General features: G+C 39.5%; 1 protein-coding gene across 1 annotated transcript; it reads left to right on the top strand.

Moving 5' to 3' along the window:
- Positions 1 to 650: 650 nt before the first annotated feature.
- Positions 651 to 23,039, top strand: tcf25 (transcription factor 25 (basic helix-loop-helix)). The gene is made up of 18 exons (XM_049565417.1): positions 651 to 999; positions 3,319 to 3,465; positions 3,589 to 3,660; positions 3,850 to 3,974; positions 5,308 to 5,373; positions 5,496 to 5,578; positions 6,847 to 6,977; positions 7,427 to 7,526; positions 8,690 to 8,783; positions 8,996 to 9,088; positions 11,470 to 11,575; positions 11,688 to 11,847; positions 13,293 to 13,380; positions 14,654 to 14,812; positions 14,899 to 14,989; positions 16,420 to 16,499; positions 16,608 to 16,683; positions 21,230 to 23,039. Exons 1-18 carry the CDS (start codon positions 778 to 780, stop codon positions 21,395 to 21,397), a joined length of 2,061 nt encoding a protein of 686 aa, XP_049421374.1. The 5' UTR covers positions 651 to 777; the 3' UTR covers positions 21,398 to 23,039.
- Positions 23,040 to 24,304: the final 1,265 nt, after the last annotated feature.

Raw genomic sequence — 24,304 nt, 5'->3', positions numbered from 1 at the left:
CCTAACTAGGGGCTGGTACAAGGCAAGCCTGAGCCAGCCCTAATTATAAGCTTTATCAAAGAGGAAAGTCTTAAGTCTAGTCTTAAATGTGGGGACGGTGTCTGCCTCCCGGACCGTAACAGGAAGATGATTCCACAGGAGAGGAGCCTGATAGCTGAAGGCTCTGGCTCCTGATCTACTTTTGGAGACTTTAGGGACCCCAAGTAACCCTGCATTCTCAGAGCGCAGAGTTCTGGTGGGATTATAGGGCACTATGAGCTCACTAAGATATGACGGAGCCTGACCATTTAGAGCTTTGTAATGTAGGAGATGGATTTTAAATTCAATTCTGGATTTTACAGGGAGCCAGTGCAGAGACGCTAAAACAGGATACAGGCGGCCAGGATAACTATGAGTAGGCTGTCTTCCTCCATTTGTTAACTTCATGTATCATTTGACTTCTGCTGCTCTGATATTGCATAATGTCCGTTTATTGTTATCTAATTATCTTATTTAATATTTTGCCTCAGAGAAGTGATGCTGATCGATGTGATTGAAAGCTGTAGAAATGAAAGAAGAAAAAAATACACTCCATCTGTTGATTGGTTATCGATGCGATTCTCCATCCCTCCTGCAGAGGGCAGTGACGCACCCAGAGCCGTTGAAACATTTGGAAGAACAAGAAAAAGAAACCAATGGAATTGACCCCTCTTTTCATTGGTCTGCTGTGTCTGTCACCGACTAAACACTACTTTTATCACAAATATTGACGTGTATGTGTCCCATGAGCAGTGGACAATGTCTACCCGGGCTCTGCGACGGCTCAGAGGGAAACAGCGGGGTCAGGAGGCCCTGGACCTCGGGGATCTAACTTTGGGTGACAGCCCGGAGGAGCAGGCTGCGGATGAGGAGGAGCAGCCAGACACGGCTAACGTGTCTCCCCCGTCTCACAGCAAAGCCAGCAGCCGAAAGGCAAAGAAAAACAAGGCTCAGAAAAACGTCAGCAACATTTATGAATTGGTAAGGTGACGGTGTGATTCCCCAACTAGCTACATGTTACTTTAAACATAACGCTGTTTTGTGTTTCTTCCTGACATACGTTTACAGCTAGCTCTCTGTTGACAAACTTTGCTAACTCAAGCTAGCCGTGTGACGTTAACATTAAGTTAGCTGATATCTCCGCTTATCTGAAGCTAACTGTTAAACTTAAACACATTATATAAAGGTCCAAGTTAGCAGCAAACTGTCTGTCACATTAGAAAATCACTGGGAAGTAGTCAACCTTGAGAAAACACTGACAAATAAGGTTCAGTTTACTAAACAACACAATGTTTATTAGCCTTTAAATTGTATTCAGAGTGACATGCAAAGAAACACATAGCTAAAAATCAGCACAGGATGTAACTTACCTCTCTTGTCTTTCTTTCTTTATTTCTGGTAAGGACGATTTTGCATTAGTTTTGATCAGATTTAATTTTTAAAACTTGAGTCAAATTGATTTTGAGATGATATTAAGTTGGACTGAAAGTACATTGAGTTATTGTGATAAATAAACACTGATCAGCCCCAACATTAAATCCACTGACAGGTGAAGTGAATAATGTTGATCATCTCGTTACATTGCAGTGTTCATCAGGGAAACTGTAGGTCCTGGCATTCACGTGGATGCCATTACATGCTCCAACCACCCAAACACGTTACAGACCAAGTACACCCCCTCATGGCACCAGCCCTCCCAATGGCAGTGCCCCCCTTCAGCAGGACAATGCACCATGCCACACCACCATCACAAAAACTGCTCAGGAATGGCCCAAGAAACATGACAAAGACCTCAAGGTGTCGACCTGGCCTCTCAATTCCCAATCTGACCATGTCTTTGTAGCAAGTGCCGATAGCAAACCTCCCCACCCACAGGACTCAAAAGAAACCATCATCAGCGCTCCAGTGCCAGACACCACAGGACATCCCTCAGAGGTCCTGTGTCAGAGCCAAGTCCAATCCAAGGAGGACCCACTTTGGAATCGCAGTATCTCTGGGGTACCAGCACATACCATGAATGCTGGATCAGATTGGAATCTGGGTGATTTGGAGGCCAGGTTAACATCTTGAGATCTTTGTCACATTCTTTGGGCCATTCCTGAACAGTTTTTGCAGTGTAGCATGACACACTCTCCTGCTAGGGGGGCAACTACCATTAGGGCGGGGGCACTTGGTCTGCAGTGGTGTTCGAGTTGGTGGAGCATGCCAAGTGGCATCTACATGAATTTAAGGACCCAAAGTTTCCCTGCAGAACATTGCATTGTAACAGAATGATCACCTTCACCTGTCAGTGGTTTTAATGTTTTGGCAGATAGACAGAGAGATAGAGGTATAAATTGATAGATCATTTATTTATCCTTTAATTAACCAGAGAGGTTAATTAAAGGAAAGAGTGCAGGTCAAGATGGGCAGCACACTTATAAGTTTCCAGCACAAGTGCAAACAGGGACAGATGACGTGAAAAAATACATATCATCACGACAACAGATACAACTCATAAAGGAATCGGGGGCTAAGAAGAATCATGGCAAATGATGACACCTGTTATAAGCAATAACAGTTTTTCTGTAAAGACTGATTTTAAAATACTTTTACACATGTCAAGAGAGGGTAAAGTTTCTAAAATTTGTGACCATAAAAAGAAACTCAGACAGTTTATTTAAGCAGTGATTAAATTAGATTAGTTTTGTGTTATGAAGCAAAGATACACTGTAGATCAGTGTCAAGCTAAGATTAATTTTGCTTTAACTTCATCCGTTAGTGCATGACTGAATGAATGCATACATTATTTTTAACTTTGTGTTAAATACATTTTTCAGTTGTTACGGTTAAAATGAATAGTTGATATTATGATAATAACATCAATTATTATTCTATATTTATTCGAGCACCATTAACACTTTAAAATAACACGTCAAATTTCTTGCATGTGCACACATAATTGGCCATTAAAGCTGGTTCTGATTCTATGACACAGTGTCACCAGCATTCTAAGTTGTATTATTTGTCACGACAGGAAGCTTACAGTGAGCTGTTTACACCAGCCAGCTAAAATACCTTAAATCTGAACCTTACATTCCTTTTTATTCACACCACAAGCCATCCACAAGCTATTGTTCACAACATTGAGTTTGTATATCGTTTATGTTGTTATCCTGGATGCGCAGATCTTGTCTATGGAGTTGATGTCTCAATGTTGGACAAAGCTTTTTGCAGTGTTGCATTTAGCTGTGGGGTTTTAACTCACTTTTAGCTCTGTTTACCCAACATGCTCTCTTTCCAATGTCACATTTTTACCAGATAGGTGATGCAGACAATGATGCAGAGCAGATCTCAGCTGATGAAGAGGCAGAGAAACCAGATGGAAATAAAACAAGTGGCACAGGAAAGAATGATAACAGAGACACCAAGAAACCAGCTCAAAAGCAAGAGGAAGCGTCTACTAAGGTAAATTTGAAGCAATGTGAGAATTATGTCTCTCTGTGATCCTCTGATTGGACTTAAAAATTCTTCTGATCTAAATGTAAATCATTGTATATATTAAACTGCCATGTCTCTCTTTTTGAACAGTCTTTGTCCGGAGACAGAGTTAAAAAGAAGAAGAAAAAGAAGAAGACAAAAGTGACATCAGAAAATGGACAGGTACATTTGTTGAGAAGGGATTCAATATCTCTTATGGTAGGACATTACATACAATATGTGATAACCTATGCTATATTGTTTGAATTATCAATGACTCACTTTAATAATATTTTTAATATTGATATAATGGAATTAAATTAATTGCACTAAAAAAACAATTAAAGGTTGTCTTTTTAAAATGATTTTCAGGAGGCTGCACCAGACGATAACATTGATTTACTGCTGGAGAACCTGGAGCACTCCAATGGTCTGAGTTTACAAACCGAGGATTGCGGAGGTTTCGACAGGAAATCTGTGCTACAAGTTGAGCACAGGTAAGGAGACCAACATCTCTCATGTAGACAAAGTAGATAGATTCAGATCACATATCATTTTTTCCACCACTCACACTTGACTTGCCATGTGGCACAATGTTTATCTGTACATCTACATCCACACAATTCTCTGTTTTCTAGTGTGCTGTATTATTACCATATATTTGTGGTAAATAAATTAAATCTATCACATAGTTAAAAATAAGCACAATTATACATGAATATGTGTGTTGGAGTAGTGATACAAAAATGCCTCATGACCAATGCACAGCTGATTTCACTTGAGTCAATGGTCAGTTCAGTGGCTTCACCTACTACTGTACAATGTACATTTCTGTGATTCCTTATTGCCACCATGTGGTGGCGCTTTGCTCACACAAGAAAAGCAAACTGTTCTGAGACTGTCTAGCTTAAGAGATACGCTGTAATTGCAAAAGGTTAAAACATAGTTTGTTTAATTATCCTTTCAGAAACTCTCTTTTTTGTAGCAACTGTCAGACAAGTCCAACCACAACAAAAATACAATGAAATAAGAGACAGACATTTTAACAGAAAGTGCTCCACAACACTAATGAAAAATCAAATACAACAACCTGCAAGTCACACACACACACACACACACACACACACCCCATATCACCCATATTGTTTAAAAATGTTGCACATCCTGCCACACAACCAGTGACCAATTTAATTAGTCAAAGGCAAATTACCTGTGCTGATAGCAAAGTATGTGTAGTCATGTGGGCAGCTGTTTTCACTGATGCAAGCGTTCGGATACCGAGCAAGCAAGTTTGCTCCCCTGTAGTTAAGATCAATGGCCCAACATTACGTGTGCAAACACTGCGCAGACATTACGTCATTAATGAAGTGTCCATAATATAATACTATGTTTAAAAAAAGAAAACACTAAAAAGTTGTTGTTTGTTTAAGGTTGACTTTGCTTGCCTCAAAACAAGCAAAAACATTTTGTACACTATCACACTGTGAGGCTTGGATCAGGTGTCTCACTGGCATGATTACTTACTTAATTTTGCCCTCCATTTGCTCAGTATGGTTGCCAGTCAACTTGTCTTTGTTACGTCTTGAAAATGGCAAAAAATAATATCAAAATTATGCCTTGGGGGTTTTGTTTTGCATTTGTGTTGTAAAGTCTAGAGCACCCACGGACCCACACGTCTAAAATGTCTAAATCAAACAGCCCCTATTTTTACCTTGAAATGTGTTTCCTCAGCTGGCCCACATTGCCATTTAATCTGTCAAGATCTAAATGTTTTTGTTTTTGTTTTTGTGTGTGTGTGTGTGTGTGTGTGTGTGTGTGTCAATTTCTTAGGAACCTCAACCCAGAGACGGAGCTGAAGAGATATTTTGGGGCTCGAGCTGTTCAGGGGGATCAGAGGTAAAAAGAAAAGTGCATACTATTGTAAGATTGTTTAGATTTAAATGTCTGCACGTTTACAGTATATTCTTGTGCTCATTTTTCCGTTTTTCTTTTTCTTTTTCTTTTTTTTTTTTTGACAGACCTCGACAGAGAAACAGACAGTTTCACCGTAGCACCTGGATGACCAGTCCTAAGGACAGCTGGCCTCGCTTCAGCCGCCCAGGTAGACATTTCTATTCTGTCGTCTGAATTTACTTTTTTAGATGTATCATTTCAAACTGAAAATCGACTGTTTGCCAATTTTAATGACTCTTCTCGTGGTTGAAATGAGCTGTTGCACAAAACAGTAGAAAAATACATTTAATTAGATAGAAAATATATGATATTAAGTGCTTAAATGCCACAAAACTCCTGTTTTTTTCTGGATATATGTTGTTTAAAAATGTGGGTTGCGTTTCTCCAAAAGCTGAATCTGTTTCAACTTTTCTTCAGCTGTGTCTGCCACCCCTTCCCACTGCCCGTGTTTATAAGAATGGGAAAAATTGCTTTTTCGCCACAACACCTGATCTGGTGTAAATGCTGCATTAATAGCACAACATATTCTTCAATATAGACTTAGGCTGAATGTTTCTTTTGTTATATTGACGTCATCATAGAGACTGCCTCGTTGTGTTCACATTGAAAGTCACCATTGATGCATTATGTAACCTGTCTGATCATGCTCTTGGATTAGATTTTTCTCACAAACATCTACTTTTACTGCTGTTAAAGTGAGAAACCCAACCTTATTAGTACACATGGTACTTTGTTTAGTACATTTGTTGACTCATTCAACTTTCAACTTCATTTTTTCCCCCAGAAGGCATTTGGTTTAGCAGTATAGAGTGCACTATAAAGACAAACATGAAATAACAATAGTCAGAGTAACACAGGCTCAGCAGCACTGCGTCAATAGACGAGCATAATCATCGGAGCAGCAATGAGAACAATACAGGATGACTACTCTTTTATCCCCCTACATAAAAGTATGACAGCATGGCATTATTACCAAGATCACATACATCAACAGAATGCTCCAGAGGCAACAACATAATCAGAGATTCAGACTGTGACTTGTAACGCCTCCATATTATTATAACAATGTTATATCACAAATCTAGAATGTCTTCCATCTTGTTTAAAAGCTCGCAGTGATTTGTTGTTTGACAGTGATATGCTGTGACTAACAGTTGTTTTAGCACAGTCAGAAAATGTGGGTAGACACAAAAATGCTCAGTAAGTCATGTTTGTTTTTTATTTATAATAATGACGTAATAATGTTCTTTTAAAAATAATGTTGAACAGCAGATAAACACAATGGTTGTGAAGCGGCACAGCCAAGCTTACATACATTAGTCATCTGCTACAGTGACTTAAGTGTGTCCTCACCATTCACCACCCTGTAGAGCCTTTCTTTATGTGGTGTTGTTCTTAACTCTGATGTCTCCACAGGAATCTCAATGACCTTACTGCAGTCAAAGGATGGCCTTCAGTACTTCACCTTTGAGCACAGTCGGGACTACCAACAAGTACAGTTCAAGTTCCTGGATGCCGTTGAGTCCATGGATCCCAACAACATTGTGGTAAAAGAGTTAATCTCTGCTGTGCACTTTGGTGTCAGTGAGTTTGATTGTGATGTACTGATGTTTTAAATCGGTCAGCCTCAGTGTTGATGTTGCCAAGGATGCATAAGTGTAAGTGTTCAGTCCCATTGAGCAAAAAAACAACAGAACAGACATTCATTAAACGAGCTTAAAAGTCTGCTTCCTGAATCTTTAGTGAAGTGAAGTTTAGATGTTAGGTTTTGTAGTTACCCTGCATTATAACACAGTAAAAACCCAGGCCAGTGGCAGTTTGCCTGCCGGCCTGTAGCCATACTGGCAGATCTACAGAAATAGCATAACTACATGCATTTCTATTACCTTTTGACCCTTGTCTTGTGATCCAACTTCTTCTATTGAAAGCATGTCCATCTCATATCTCTGTCCATCTCTTACAGTTTCACCATTGTCTCTTTTCTTTTTCTCCCCAGGCATTGCTACAGCTGAACCCCTACCACATTGATTCCTTACTGCAGCTCTCAGATGTCTGCCGCATACAGGAGGATCAGGAGATGGCCAGGGACCTTATTGGTGAGGATTATTCTGTAAATCATATCAATTATGTACCAAAGAGCATTAAGCAGAAGCTGTTAAAAAGCAAAAAAAAAAAAAAAAAAAAAGCAGGGCAGCTCTGCGTCTCTCCTCGCACACCCTCACACATAGAGAGACCCTGCTCTCAGTCTGGTTACACTTCACTAGAAGTAATGCAGACAATGCTCATTGCTAAGTAATGCACCATTTTTAACCACCTAGCTCCTAGTCCATCTCTAGTTACCCCTCCACTTCAGGTACGTTAGGGGTCTTTCGATTGCAGAGAACACTATGAGCCAGGAGAGGTCCTGATTTCTGCCTGAGTAGGCAAACATGTTGATCTTGTTGCTCCACCTCTGTATTTTCTTTGCAGTAAATAGTTGTGTATTTACATTGTTTAGATTTCATTCATCATCACATTATAGAGTCTATAACAATGATTTGATCTAAACAATGCTGGCACAGATTTTTGATTTAAACGGAGTGCACACATACAAAGAAAAAATAAAGCAGTGTTAATTCTGTTTTTAATTAGTTTCCTTTTTAAGAGAACCATTTAAGTATTGTAATTATTAGGAGTATCGGTAAGAGTGGTAGTACTGTTAGAACCTTAATGATACCCATCCCTGGAGCATAGTGTTAACTTATTAGAATGACTCACACTGTTGATAGAAGTGCTGTGGTCAAACACTGATGCTTTCTTAGTTTTTGTCAGAATATTAAGCCCAGAAATTTTGGGGACTTTGGCGCTCAGCGTCAGTGTGCTTTTGTAAGATATAAACTAACAAAACAACCATCATAAAAAGCGCCAGGCAGAGCACAATACTGGATTTATTAGCACAGACCCTGTCCTGGACTGGAAAGCTGAAATTGTGTTTATGTAGAAGACGAGATGTATAATTTAACAATGCCATTTGTCTTCTTCCCCTGGTAATTCAATTTAATTTAACATGACATCTGTTGAACTTTAACACAAGAAGTAACACATTGATTTTCACTTCTTGTCTTTGGATGCAAAGCCCTGCTGGTGAGGTGACTGTGAGAAGCATATAACTGCTAACTGTTTGTGCCATGTCCAGTTTGCTGAAGCTACAGTGTGTATGACAAAAAAATTTATATAATTTTTATATAAACTATGATTTTTTGGGGTTTTTTTCTTACAGAGAGGGCTTTGTACAGCTTCGAGTGCGCCTGTCACCCTTTATTTAGTTTGACCTCGGGTACCAGCAGACTTGATTATCTGCGACCAGAGAACAGGTTGGTCTTTTCTTTTCCCTCTTGTTTTTCTTCTTCTACTTTTTCTAATGTGAGACATCTGTGGGACCCCATATATTATTATTATTATTATTATTATTATTATTATTATTATATAGATTAAAGATAGCTATAGATTATATAGATTATTATTAAGTCTTTGTAACTTGTTTTGGAAGGACTCTGCAATTCAGTTTCATCATCTCTGTTTGCAGGGCCTTTTATCTGGCTCTTTACAAGCACATGATGTTCCTGGAGAAGAGAGGATGCCCACGGACTGCTTTGGAGTACTGCAAACTGATCCTGAGGTACACAGGGAAAAACCTTGAGCACTCGGAAAGGCTAGTTATAGCGTTAAAGGGAGGCAGTAAAATCTATACAGTAAAACCCACCTGCTTCTCCATTTAAAGGTTAACCAATAACATAGCTTTTACCTTAGTTACATTACCTCCCAGGGGCCAGACGCATATACAGTGTTTACACAAAAAACCATGCATACACCTTTTCCCACACATTAACTGGTATTTATAGAGACAGATTGTGCAGTGAAAATGTGCACATGTCACACACTCTTCAGACCACTCATACTCAGGGTTTTAGCTAAGTTGAGAGACAGAAAACGCTGTTGTTAGGTTGTTCACCAGTTTCACTGATTGTGTTATTTTTTTGCAGGCTGCACAGCATTCTTAATTTAATTTCCCTGTTAGTGATCATTTGATTTTTATTCTGTGAAGAACTTTGTTAAGTTGGTTTCAAGAACTATGAAAGAATCATTGATAATCCCTCTGACGTTTAGTAGTGCTAATGACTGAGATTGTGCCGCAATAATGGTTTTCAGAAATGTGATGAATTCGTGGTAAGGACATAACAAATCGCCACAGCTTTGCATAATGACAACCGCTCCTGAACCTCTCCAGTGCACCACAGCCTTTGAAATTGCACCCTCTTTACCATATTTCTCATCGACAGCCAGGTCTAATGAATGGTGGAGCCGTTTAAGTATCGATATGCAAACACATGTTTAAGGGTGTTTCTACATCCATTTATGGCGAAATGTGGGTGTGGAAATGAAGCTTGTGCACGTACGCCCAGCACCACAACGATTGGGGTTCATCAAACAGAATCAGGTGTGCACACAACTTGAGATCTGAAAAGAATGCGTATACATTTATCTGTCTTTGTGCGTGCACACAGTTGTAGACATGAATCTACACAGAGCTTGATGCGTCTGTCCCCTGGTGCCTCAATTGCTAACTCATCTACTCTGTTGCCATTATCTCTGACCAGCACTCTGTTCCTAAGGAAGATGGAAGTTTAGGGGCTCTTTCTTTCTCTGTTGTGTTTGTCATTTGACATCACATGGAATCGTAACATATGATCGCATGCAAGATAATGAAAAAGAACTTTTAATTTCCTAAATAAAGTAGCCACCAACAGCAATCACCAGACTTGGATCACAGTCCTCAGAGAGTGTTAGCTCAATTAATAAATTAGTATTCTGACTTTTGGACTTTCCCTTGTTTGGGCACAGGGGAAAGTCCAAAAGTAATATTTTGTGGTGATATGTTTAATTTTTTATGTTTTGCAAGTGACTGATAAAAGATGTCCCCTCAAAATAATGTATGAAGTGGAAATGATTCGAAAATGTGTCTCCTTCAGAATGTGCTGTTTTATTGCTGATAAGATGCTTTTTAAAGATATTTCAATGCTTTTCCCATTTATTTAACTGTAATTGATAGATGGTGGAATACAAGCTAATTTAAGATGATATAATTTACATTTATATGTTATAAAATCCCAAAACAATGTAAATTTTAACATCTCATTACATAACATAGAACCTCCCATGTCATGCTGGTACAGAGACCACTTACAAGGCTTTGTACATACTAAAGAAAGCTGTTCCCAGGCACTGCAGCCATCAGTCTGCCATAGCTTGAGCTTTACAACCTAACCACATAATGGTCAATGCTTATCTGTGATTTTCATCAAACTCTGACTTCCTTACTTAATGACAGCTATGTTCTGGTGTTTTTGCAAAGCAGCAGTGTGGGAATAAAAGTTGACAGCTGTTCCTCTCTAACCAGCTGTGAGTAAATCACTGTCAGCTTAAAATGGCAACATGATTAATAACAGTTCAAGATCAGTTTGAAGAGTGACATAACATATATGATGAGATTAACGTTGCCATTTCTAGAGAGAAAAAAACCCCATAATATTTGTATTCCCTTGTTTTCAAACTCAAACTACTATATTAGATATCATGCAGGTTCAGATAGAATTAAAAACATTGTGGTGGATTTTAAAGGAAATCAGAATTAACTTATTTCACTAACGTTGTCAATAGCAATTTGTGCACAGCAAAGCCACTCCATGGTTACCTCAGTCGTCCTGCTGCCCAACCTTCAAAATTTGCCCGGAAAGCAAATAGAAGGGGGATTTTTAGGCTGTCTGGTTTCCGATGTCTAATGTGTTTCACCCTGAAGTGGGGACATTTGAAATTAAACTGATTGATTGCTGTGACCAACAGTGCCTTTGAGGATAGAACAGTGTCTCCTACAAGTCGCACTTAATGTTCCGCCCTGGAACATGGGATGAGACTTTTAATCGTACCTGGATTCAGACATTTGGTCAGCAGGCCTTGTTTGTGATCATTTGCCTCTGGTCTTGTGTGCCGCTCTTTCATTAGCCTGGACCCAGACTCTGACCCACTTTGCATGCTCCTGCTCATTGATTACCTGGCTCTGCGCTCCAGAGAGTACCGGTCTCTCCTGCAGTTATATCAGGACTGGGAGGTAAAGTGTGACATTTATGTGCAGATTCTCATACCTGTGTTTGTGTGTGTGTGTGTGTGTGTGTGCGCATCACTGTTAACTGATAGAGAAATGGTTTGTTTTGGTGTTTCAGGAGCACAGAAATCTGTCACAGCTGCCAAACTTTGCATTCTCCACTGCCCTTTGCCATTTCCACCTCAGTCAGCAGGAAGATATGGATCCTGAAGAAAGCAACAAAGAAAGACACAAAGCTGACCAGAAGCTGCAGAACGCCCTCATCATGTTCCCTGGAGGTTAGACCCTCAGAAACTAACCAACACCAGTCTATGAATGTTTAGACATGAGTCACTTCTTCATGTTGTTTATGGCATGGCTGAAAAGATCTCTATGAAGTAGAAGGGATAACTTGCTGTTGACATCAAGGTAGAGCTGCACGATTCTCGCTGAAATGTGGTTCATGTTTTTTCTCCCTAACGATTGAAATCACAGTTCTCTCACACAATTCTTTTTTTTTTTTCCCAACAAAAGTATTTATTGCACTCTCAACTTAAACTTAAAATTCTCTTTCAGAATCTTGCTCTTGTAGTCCAACGTTTTCACAGCGAAAAAAAAAATGATAAAGTTACACTAAAATTATGTATAACAGAGCTTTCATACAGCTTTGCACACACATTACTCTTGGATGGATTACTCGCAAATGCAGGGTCACGCAGGGTGAAATGCCACACATATCACATGAAAGCGCAGGAGCAGAGCTTTCCAGTGATACCACACACATCATTGTGCTGTCATCCCATCACGCTATAAATACAGATCAATTGTCTACAAAATAAAAACCTGACGAATTTCTTTACAACCCATTATACAGATCTTGTTATCAGTCACTTCATATAGTGAGGAATATCGTATCTTACCACGTCTTAGGCTTGCGTGTGTTTCTCCCTGTCTATCCACATTTGTAGTTCGGCTTTCAAGATGCAAATATCTCCATATTGTCCAGTTGACACTCCATCAAACTTTGTATGACAAGACCAGCCACTTCACCTTTGCACACACAGACAACTGTAGCCCAATTATGCATGCATGACAGGGCAGTAGTCTCCATATACATTGATATAAAAATTAATATAAAATACAGGCACATAGAAGGACATGGAATGATGGCAAATCTGGTTAGCCCAGATTGTCTTGAAAAAAACAAGATATAGCATGTGTATGTAGCCTCTATAATGACTGTGATATGAGCTTAAAGGCAGTAAAAATACCCCAAAAAGGCCTAGGGCCCATAGGGTTAAGTGGATTACAATAATAAACTTGTTTGGATTATTTTATTGCACTTACAATGCTATAATGACAGGTTGTTAACTCAAGTAATGTCCCCTCTGTCAGTGGTGAGAGAAACACAGCCGAACAAGAGGAAAACACAGTAAGGTAGTTAGATAACATAAATAAAATATTTACTCTTTCATGGGGGTCAGGGGAGCCCGTTGGTAGAGGAAACACTTGATAGCAACTGGGATTATTCCGCAGCAGATATGTCAACATGTGACTGCAGCCTGACATGAATGCATAGGGAAATGGGAGTGAGTTAATCGTCCTCATTTAGAAATGAGATTGCATAGACGTATGAATTGAGATCTTTCTTTTTTATTTTTCTTAAATAGTGCGGCCCTACGTTAAGGTATTTGTAAATGTAATCTTCCACCTATACTGATGTTGCTGTTGTTGTTTTCTGCAGTCTTGATTCCTCTGCTGGATTTGTGCACTGTGCAGCCGGATGCAACAGTCACCTCACATGCCTTCTTTGGCCCAAAGAGCCAATTAGGGTAATGTATGCTCTCTCTGTTTTGCAGCATGGTACAATTCCATACAAGGGGTGGGGAGTTTGATTCTTAGATACACTGCGATAACCCCTTGAAAGATTAAGTCTCCATGCAGAAAAGCCAAAAATCATCAATCTAAAACCCAATTCTCGACTTTAAGATCGCCTGTAACAATTTTGTAAGACCAGCCTGTGTGTTCCTCACAGCGCAACCAATCGGATTGTGAAATGCAGTGGGCTTGTCTCTGTTGTGTTGTGTTGTGTTGTGTTGTGTTGTGTTACAATGTAAGATGGGCTACTTCTTAAGCTTTGGTGAGGATGGCTGAGTGTAAGCAACCACAGATGGATACAATCGAACCAGCATCCTCTGGCTTAAAAGCATTTTGACTTCTATTAAGTTGAAGGGAAAAGGGGCCTGGACAAGAACCATACTGTTTGCAAGATGTGTCTAACTAAACTAAAATATTTAGTGAACACAGCAAACATGAGAACCATATTTTACGTTTCCACCTGGAGCTGGAGGAAAAACAGCCAGTTGTAGACGCCGCCAACCAGAAAACAATCAAATAAGTGATATAAAAACTAATAGAAAAAAAAAGATTGTTGAAGTGAATTCATCCATTTATTTTAATTAGGGATTATTACAAATACGGCATGTTTTAAAAGTAAGAAATAGTCACACAGTGCAGTGTGATCTCATCCCTGCTCATCATATTTTGCCATCAGCAGTTAAGTTTTGGCAATTAAACTACTTGGTTGTCGTTAGTAAATGAGCGTGAAAGTCAACACTCATCTTTGAGTGGCACAAACACGGTTTGAAAGGCAGAAATGTGTCACTAGAAAGCACAGTTACCACCTCTCCTGAGTCAAAGTCTGGTTTTTGTTGGACTCATCCACCGCCCCTCCTCCCAGCGTGAGCCGACTTTCACACTCTTTAAACTAGGTCCCGGCGCCATCATAGTGATGGCGTGGACACTGCCCAAGAGACGTATTTTGACGCTCTGGGAGTGAGACAAGGGTGAGAAAACAAAAATCATGTATAGAAATCGCATATAATCACACCGTAGCTCTCTGAATTAGACTCATTTGGGAGGTGCTTAGAAATTCCCACTCCTAATTAAAACTGTATGGCCATCAGCTACAACAAATTAATTTTATTATTGCTACAAATTGTTTCACGGCCATTATTTTTATCTTCATTTTGTAACCATTTTGCTTTTCCATTATGTTTCTGTCACCCTCACTTTAAAAACTCATCCTGCTCTCTCTGTCTCCAGGCAGCCCCCAGCCCTGGCTGAACTGACGGCTCTGTATGTGGGAAGGACTCACAGCCTGTGGAGGGAGGCAGCAGTAATGCTGTGGTTGGAAGAGTCTGTGAAAGAGGTGCTGCGTCGAGTCGATGCCAAAGACCCTCTGGTGGAGGACTGCCAAAACAAGTAAGACCTCAACGAGCTGCTCTGCTGCCACATTTTTTGTGCAGTGATGCTCAGTACGTGAGCATGACTCCATCACTCTGTTTCAGGAGGAAGCAGAGGTACCAGAGTGCGCCAAGGAACATCCATCGTCACGTCCTCCTCTCTGAGATTAAAGAAGCCACCTCAAGTCTGCCTTTCGTAAGAAATGATTAGCAACCACACTTTCATACAGTTCACTTTATCTACAGTGTCTTCAGTCCACTCACCAGTAGATACTAAAGAGGGTGATGGGCATCATTAAAATCTAAGGTCAATGTTCTAATGCACTGTAAGGTTTTCCAAATATTCCTAGAATCCAGAGGACTATAATGAATTTATAATCACACTACAAGAAATTTGCAGCCTCCCAGAGGTCCCAGTCTGAGATTGTCTTGATACAGTGTATATGAATGCACGCTCTAGTGCTCCCTGATTTCAATCAGATTTAATGCTAGAAGCATGAAATTTGGATCAAATCTGTGATGACATTATGCATATTGCACATTCACATAATATATATACATAGCCCTCCATAACTGTGACCACATGTGGCCTCTTAGTTTTTGCAGTGTTTTTCACAGAATTACAGTCTATGTATGGTGGTAGCTAAGGCTGGGTAGGGGTTGCAGGCGGAGCTCTCCATGACTTAGTTTTCTTTCCTCAGCAGCAGTTTGTGAGTCGCAGGATAGATAATTGATCTGTTGATCCCTTCAGAGCTGATCAGATCAGATCAGATTGATGGAGAGGAGCAGCTGCTGCACAGGCGAGTCACGCACAGTTTATACCCAGAAGAATGAACGGTTAAGTTTTGCTTTCAGTGCTCCTGATGTTCTGCTGCTCCATCTGTTCCAAGAGTTCACTCTGCCGAATGGTATATATATTTCAACAACACTCCTAAGGAACGGTCCAGCTCCAAAAATAAAAAAGCTATTTGTGGCGGCAGATGTTTTGATCGTGGCGGGCTGCCACAAATAAATGAATGTATGGTGAACCCTGATTGTGTATGTATTTCTTAACTGCAACGGATTCACCACCAGGTCACCATCCCCAGATCAGCATTCAAAACTGCCATTGAAGATAAGACAAACCACTTTGTGGCTAGCCGTGCCTTTTTACATTAAAGGAAATGCCTGGAATTTCTTGTGGTGGGATTTACCTGGCAAGAGACCAAAGTTATCCATCATTCTGCAAATGGTGCAACTGCCGATTAAAAGGTGTGAAAGTAGGTTATTCTTGGTGAAGGATATTTTTGAAGATTTTGAATATCCAGCAGACAATTATTGGATCATTTTTCACAGATTGTTTTGCTTCTCATTCATAATTGTGGTTACACAAGGACACTTGAAGGAACACGAAGAGGAAGTGTAATGGACTTAAAGATGGTCAGAACTGACTTTGAGACAGTCATATAATCTGTGCTATACAGAAGATCCTCCCAAAGCCTCCAATCAGGATCTTACATGATTTTGATTTGAGGTGAAACTTAGTTCCACACCTGGCTGTATTAGTACAATAGGATCAACAAAATACTGATTGTGTATCCCTGAACTCATGCGTCTCTGAGTAAGCTATTTGTTGGATACCCTCAGGAGGTGACCAGTCAACCTGTGATGGGCTTTGACCCTCTGCCTCCGCTGGAGTCAGTGTTGTCGTACACCCGACCAGAGAGGTAATTGAGTACCCATACATTTGTGCATTTCAAACCAATAGGCTTTTTATCCTTTATTTGCCTTTACACCATAATGATATTTTTGTGTATTTGTGTGTCTGTGTACAGGCAGCATGTTGGTGCAACCAATGAAAGCACATTGTCGCTGTTTTTCCGGTCTCTGCTGCCAAACTTCAACCTTCAGGTGAGTTGCATGAATCAGACACGATAGCTCTGTCAGAAGATGGGTCTGGAAAAATAAAATTAATCGGGGGTTGCACACTACAGGGGCAAATAAGAGTTGTGCTTTAGTCTTATGGAATGATACACAATACGGTTGTCCTCAATGAGTTGATTAAAGAGAGCAAAAACACCTTAAAATGAACTCACTTATGTGGTTTGTATAATGCTGTACATCTCAGCTATAATTCGAAAATTCAAGCCATCCTGAATCTGAGGAGCTAAGTGATGTCATCTTAAGATGAATCTTGCTGCTGCATTTATGTATCATAAAAACCTTCGAGGACTCTAATAAAGAACTCATAGTGTGGACTTTGGGACATCACGTTATTACCAGCTACAAGCCTTACATCAAAATAAAACATAATTTTAAGAAATTGTGTGAGCTCATAGTCAGTGAACAACTCACTCTGAACTTCAAGTGTCTCATTCGATGAAATCATAATAACCTTATTGACTCATGGTTACCCCTCAGGGGATGACAACTGCAGAATATCAAAGAAGGCATATGACCATGTTACAGTTAATCCACCATTTTCTAGAGGAGCACAACAATAGCGACATTCATGAAATGCAAAGTTATTTGTGGCCTCGGCTTTGCTGTCCCTTTTCTAACAATGAAGCTTGATGCTTATATGTTTATTATTAATTTGTAGGGCCAAGTTATAGAGCAAAGTGAAGTTTCCTTCCCCCGATAATTGTGGGACATTTTCTGAGTCTTAAAGGAGCATTATCTTTTGAATATCTCGTGTGTTAGTTGAGCCTGTTCCATTTTTCTGCTCATACTTCAACATCAAACCATTTCAACAGTTCCAATAATAGCTGGCCTTCATTGTGATGTCTGGATTTTGCTACACTGTGCAGGTAGTCCTGCCGCCTTAATGCAGTTTGGAGTTTTTTCAAAAGGAAATGGAGTGCAAAAGACACAGACATCCATACATATATATTTTTAATTGTATAAAATCACTCAGTTAACCAGAGTTATAATTAAAGTGTTTCAAATATCAGCAATATATTTATCACTTTAGATTGGGGATGATATCATAAAACTTAAACTGCCACAGTTCTTGAGCTTTCCTTAGTCCACATCTTTGCCCTCAGCAGCGAATGAGTGTTTGCTCTTTCCGCTCATGCACTCCACATTATTTGCTTCCCCCTTGTTCCATATGGCTTACCATATGGCAACAAACACACTGTAATGTCGAGCAGCACTGTGAGATGTGGAATTACAAAACCACAACAGATTGGCTGTTTTGAGGTGACCACTGTGGTGTACAAAATATGAGACTTCAAGACAGTAGGCTTAGTTTTCATCTTGTCTCCGACCAGCAGTCAGTGTTCTTTGAATCATGAAGGGGATCTTCCGCACCCTTAACTAGTTTTAGATGCCAAAACCAGATTGGAAAACCACTACCTGACATCACTCATTAACTGGTGTACATTTTATCATATTTGCCAGGCTTGGCCCCAATAATAAAAACATACAGACGCTATTTTTTGAAAAAAAGTGCAGCTAACCAATTGTAGATGACTGTTTAAGAGATGAGGAACTGTAGAGTGATTAAAGACATGAAATTAGCAATGTACTTTTACAAAATTAAAGATATTTGCACCATAAATTGATGCAGAAAATGCACCCCACCCAATGTTGACACAAAATCTATGCCCTTGAGAACAAGTGATCATCACATCTTCTCATAAAATTGAGGAAGTGACTGTGTAAATCAAGGAAGCACGCACCACTCTCCACAGAAAATTAGAAAAGCTGAGCTAATTGATATAGCATTGTTACAAAGGAAAAACAGAAGAGGGCGGTATGTTTTTCAGACTCAGCACTGTATGATAACATTTATACAGATGTATGTTAATATTGTATTGTTGGGACATTCAGTGTGACAGTGGCATTCATGTAATATAGTAAACAAGTTGACGGCACTGAGGATGGATCAGAAATGTGCAACATTGTCTGCACTAGACACTCGATATCAAACAAAAACCAGAGAATGTGTCGTATTAATTATCTGTGAGTCGTAAGTTCACCACTTCCAAGAAGAAGAGAGACAATAATGTTATCTTGGAGCCTTGTGGTGGAAAGTTTCCCCCTCTCTGAGAGTCCCCAAAGTACACTTCACAGCACGGCGATGGGTAAAAAGAAGCAAAAATAATTGCTCAACTTCAAGCAATCTCTGTCGACTAAGGGGTCTCCAACTGATGATTCGAATCTCCAACTTCCAAGGGGCAGCCCTAGTTTATATATTCTCTATTTCAGCCCAAGTAGTAGTCTTGAGGGTCTTGAGTCTTGAATTTAAAGGTTCCCTGTGGAGTTTTTGACCATCAGTAGTGCTATGGAGCAATGCTCTATGACTGGATCCCCATTTTGTTTGTTCTCAAGCACAAGCATGAGCATGCAGGCTATGTAATGCTACTGATAAACAAGAGGCAGTAAGGCACCAAGAAGCGCCACAATGCGCCACAATGCGGCAAGCCAGTAAAGAAGGCTCTAAACAATGCACAATTTCTGCATTTTATTTATTAAAAAGTCTGCTTTGCAACTGCTTAAATGGAGGGAAACACTTTTGACACGTTTGTTAGACCTCCATGATGCATTTGAGCAACACTGAATGCAAACAGAACTTGTCTGTGTACAAGGAAACTCCACAAGGTCCCTTTTAGTCTGTGTTGTAAAAGCCATAATGTGTAGCATTTGAAATTTTCTGATTAAAAAAGGCAGTCTACCACACAGTGCTTTTGCTGAATGGACTGAAAGCAACAAATTGAACCATTTCTGGGCACGTTTTATTTTTCTTTTCAGCAAAAACTTAACCATCAGAATAATTTGAAAGATTCTTATGATAACATAACACTCTGTAATGGTCCATGTTAAGACTCGAAGGCTTGGTTTATGTTCAACCAGGTTAAAACGGGGGTTAATGACAATTTTACAATGACTGAGATGCTTAACAGAAAAACGACTGTAACTAGGGGGCCATAAATGTTATATAACGAGTTACAGAGTTATGTCAGCCTCATCATTGGTCTTTTAGTCCGCGGCCAGTGTGCAGCACAAACCAACTGCTGCCTCTTTAAGAGACATACATCCGATACACCCACAACTCGGGCGTCTTATGGCTTAGCTATACATATTTTAAATTAGCAGACAGGCCCGAGGCGTGTTTCCATCAGGATAGTCCATCCATCCTAATCATGTTATCCGCTCATGGAGAGGAAGAGATACAGTATGGATAACAGAAATTTGGTTAAGACTAGGGAAGATATGCTGCTTAGATCTTTTTTTATAATATTGTATCTGCTAACAACATTATGTTAGATAACACAAACACCTTTTATTTCATTGTGTTTGTAAACACATCATAAAAGTTCTTTGGGGTGATGCATTGGTACCAGTGTCTGAAATTAACACTCGAGAAGTGCCAAATCAGGGTAGATTTTCTACTTGGCGAGTCAGTCCTGGAAGGCTATCTGCTGGGTGAGTGTTTGTACCAAAATAGCCATAAAATAAAAAAGCTCAATGCTTAGCCTCTACTGAGTCTAGGTGTCATAAATAGGCACGCTGCTTCTGCACACACACAACACCAGATGTTTTTACACGTGTCTAAACAGTCTCAAGTGTTCCTAGTTTTGCGGCACTTTTTTAATGTAAGGGACATCAGATTACTGCAATACTATCACTTGATGTCGTCAGGAGCAGGGGCCCAGACTTCATGATCTGTTTAAAGAAGGTGATTGCAGTGAGGAGTCTGATGAGGAGGTTTTTAGATTGAAATGATGAGGCGTGCGATAGGTTTACAAAACCTTTAAGTTTAGCTGTTAGTTTGATCCCTGAGCATATTTAATTTTAAATATTTAGTACAATGTTGAAGCATCAACTTTTTGATGAGGCATTGATCGAAATATTGTATTAATTTTGCTTCAAGTTTTACTTTGGCCTCTTCTTTAAGTTTGTGTTCAACCTTATTATCTCAATGAAATGTGCTGAAACAAATGTATATGTGATACAAAAAGGCAGTTTAGTATAAACTATAAAAATATATGCATGACCAGTGGGTGTTTTCACCTCCCAATGTAATTCTCCAAGTTAATTTTGTACACTGGTTGGCACTTTACATTTGCTCTTGTTCCCATCAAATGAGATCATTTAGTGTCAACAATTTACTAAAAAAAATAACTAAAAAGAACAGGACTAATTGTTATGCTCTTACAACTTTAATTGTCTTTTAGCACCATTAAGTGCTTCCAGCGAAGTGAGATTGTTGAACCCATGTTAACAGTCGCAGGATTTTCTCACAATACACATAACAAAATGATCCGATAGGTCACTGACTGTCTTGCATTGGCCAGCCATGTTAGTAATGAATCCACAGAGATGAGTAAATAATACAGTTAAGGATAGTTAAACAGAAAGTAAAATCTGAGTAGGCCAAATGTCAACATAAAAAAGGACTTAGATGTTAGATAGTTGTATATTAACGGAACTCTCTTTTCTTAATAAGGGTGGACCGAGGCAGGAGGATGACATGGAAGTGGCCCGCGCCGGTCAGGAGCTGAACCAGGAAGTGAATCGTCTAATGGTGGCAATGAGGGACATGCTGGCAAACATCAGGTTTCAAGAGCCCCCGAGAGAGGACAACCCCTACAGAGACGACGAGGAGTGGGACTGAGAGAGGAGGGAGACAGGTGGAAACAACGTGACAATAAGAAAAAAGCAAATATTTAATGGTGTTTATAATAATTAAAATATTAATTAAAAAAAATGGAGTGGCAAAACTGAACAGTTTTTTTAATTGTCACAATTTTAGAGTGCTCAAGTGAAAAGAAGAGATGACTTAGTGTTATGAGCCTGTCCACCTCTCTGCTTTGGTGGCATTGATTTTTAAAGACAAACCACTGGAACAGTCCAGCCACTTGTGAACATGTGGAACATTTCCACCAGAGTCTGGAAACAGATTGGTTAGTTGAACCTAACATGTTGCATTTGAAAAAAACATTTAGTTGTTCCAACATGTCCGATCATTTTCAGTGGGCAGCGCTAACATATAATGGATGCTACTCTTCCCTCTGTGGTTTCTAGCTCTTAAAGTTATTTAATGTTTACAAACAGTGGGTCGATTTATTAAGTATGAAGTTGAAATTGTTTTATAGGTTCACTTGAAGTTATGCATTACAAAGACAGCACTTTGATGTTTATTTTTTGCCAGAGAATCTGAAAGAAAGATATTATTCTTGTTCACTGAGGCCAACTGTTAAACAAATGATTGTGAAATTAGTTCAACACATTTATCATGAATCTGTTCAGCCTCTTTTTACAAATGGAAAATGAACCTCATTCATTCTTGGATTTTGTGTTGGGATTATCACATATTCAGATATATATATATATATATAGATCTATAGATATATATGTCAAGTAAAACAGATCGAGAAAAAAGTCAGTATATGTGGAGCTCTTTTTGTAAATAATGACTATGTTTGTCGTCTCCTCAGACCACTGTGCTTTCCTACCAAATAACTGCTAAGTCCAAAACATAATAATGATAATAATAATAAACTTTATTTATGTAGCACATTTCAAATTCAAGCTACAATGTGCTTTACAAGACAAACTAAAAATGGTAGACAAACAATGTTAAAAACAATTTTAGAGCAGTTTAAAACTTGAGAAAAGTAAAATAAGATAATGTAAAATAATTGAAATAGTCAGTAAAATAAGTGTCTTAAGTGCCTCTGTATGTAAATAGAATCCACATGCACAGTGAGGTGTTAAACCCCAGAGCTTTGAGCTTTGTGATGAGCCTGGAGGCAACTATGGTGTTAAACACTGACCTGTAGTAAACTACCATCAATGTCACATAGATTCCAGACTGAAATGTTCCTGAGTCCATTTTCATCAAAAAAGAAGCAATCAGTTGTTCAGCAACAGCTTTTTCTAGAACCTTACAGAGAAAGAAAGAAAGACCATTTTAGAAATTGGTCTGACGGAACCATTGAATTGTGACATGTTTATCATGTACAGAGTATAGGGACTGACTGAGAAATCGTGCAGGCAGGATGTCAAGAGCACTTGAGGAGGGCTTCATTAATTACCTCAGTCGCTGTCAGAAGATGTTGTTTTAAAGAGCTAAGAAGTTGTGATTTTAAAAGACAGTTTGTCCTGTGCATGAGGGGGACTGTGCAATTGGGTCCTGACAACAGGTTGGAAAAATGATTCACATTTCTCATGGTAGGAATCCATACTGTCACTTGGAAGAGCCTCCGTGGCACTATAATTACATGGAACAAACCCTGGAGTTGTGTCAGTTCTTTTCAGTATATTTCAGTAAACACAGAGCTCTGGCATTATACCTGTGTATTAAAATTTCTCATAAAATCTCCTAAAATGTCAAAGTGCAGCTCTTTTATAAGGCACGTATGCTGCCAGTAATCCATGGCAAGAAAACTTCAGAGGGTTTTTTTTTCTGCTTAAATGGTGCAATCTGGTCCACAATCTGGACATAGCTAGTATTAAACTTATTCTGAGCTGTAATAATATCTTGACTTGAGCCAAGAGGAAAGGAGAGCATCTGTGAGTCTGGCTACAGAGGAAGTATTAAAAATCAGAGAGCATTATTGGACAAATTATTTTGGACCACCGATGTGATTTTTATCCATTTGTGGTCAGATACACTAAAGTCTACATACAAGATTGAGGACAAGATCATGGGTGTGGCCCTTGTTGTGATTACATCCTGTAACATTTCTATTTATATGAAAAGACTCAACAATGGCTAAAAATGGCTTAAGGATTATCAGTACAGCAAACATACACATTCAAATCTCCCACAATCAGAATGACATCATAGTTAGGCATTTCAACAGAGAAGAGTTTGGAGAACCGCTCAAGAAGAGACATGTATGGGGTCTGTTGGTTAAAATGCAGCAAGTTTAAAGGTTCCCTCTAATAGTGAAACACAATGACTCAAACTCCAAAAAGTCACCCTGGAGATGAGTGAGCAAATGAAGTTGTTATTGTTAAACAACTGAAAGCCCTCCCCTTTTCCAAGATAACCTGGGCTGGTTGAAGGTGGAGAAATTGGGGGTGGGGATACAATCATGGGCACTGAGGACGCGTTCACACTGGCACTATTTGGTGTGCTTTAAATGAACCCTGGTCCGCTTCCACGGATAGTTCGGTTTGTTTGGAGTGGTGTAAACGCTCATTCTACCTCTAGAACTAACTGCGGGCCAAACGAGTGAACCCTGATCCACTTGAAAACTGGGAGTCTTGGTTCACTAGCAAATGGACTATCCAGCGAACCAAAGAGAGGAAGTTGCATAGACCGCATTGCGTTTTGGTGTTTGGTGTTTGGGATTTTGTCTGTCCTGGCCAATCGATGAACCAGGTTTTCTTTTTCATCATGCTTTTTTCTTCCTGGTCAGTGGTCATTTCAGGCAGTACTGCCCCCAAACGAGCAGCTGTTGTAACTGCGTGATGTTGTCCAGGTGGTTTGGCCTACTTTAAAAAGTGCAGTGTGAAAGTGAACCGAACCAAATGAAGGTGTAACATTTTTCGGCATTCGAACCGAGTCCCC

The sequence above is a fragment of the Epinephelus fuscoguttatus genome, linkage group LG2, assembly GCF_011397635.1.
Source record: "Epinephelus fuscoguttatus linkage group LG2, E.fuscoguttatus.final_Chr_v1".
NCBI lineage: Eukaryota > Metazoa > Chordata > Actinopteri > Perciformes > Serranidae > Epinephelus > Epinephelus fuscoguttatus.
Note: the sequence above shows the minus strand (reverse complement) of the source record. Positions and strands in the feature narration are given on the sequence as shown.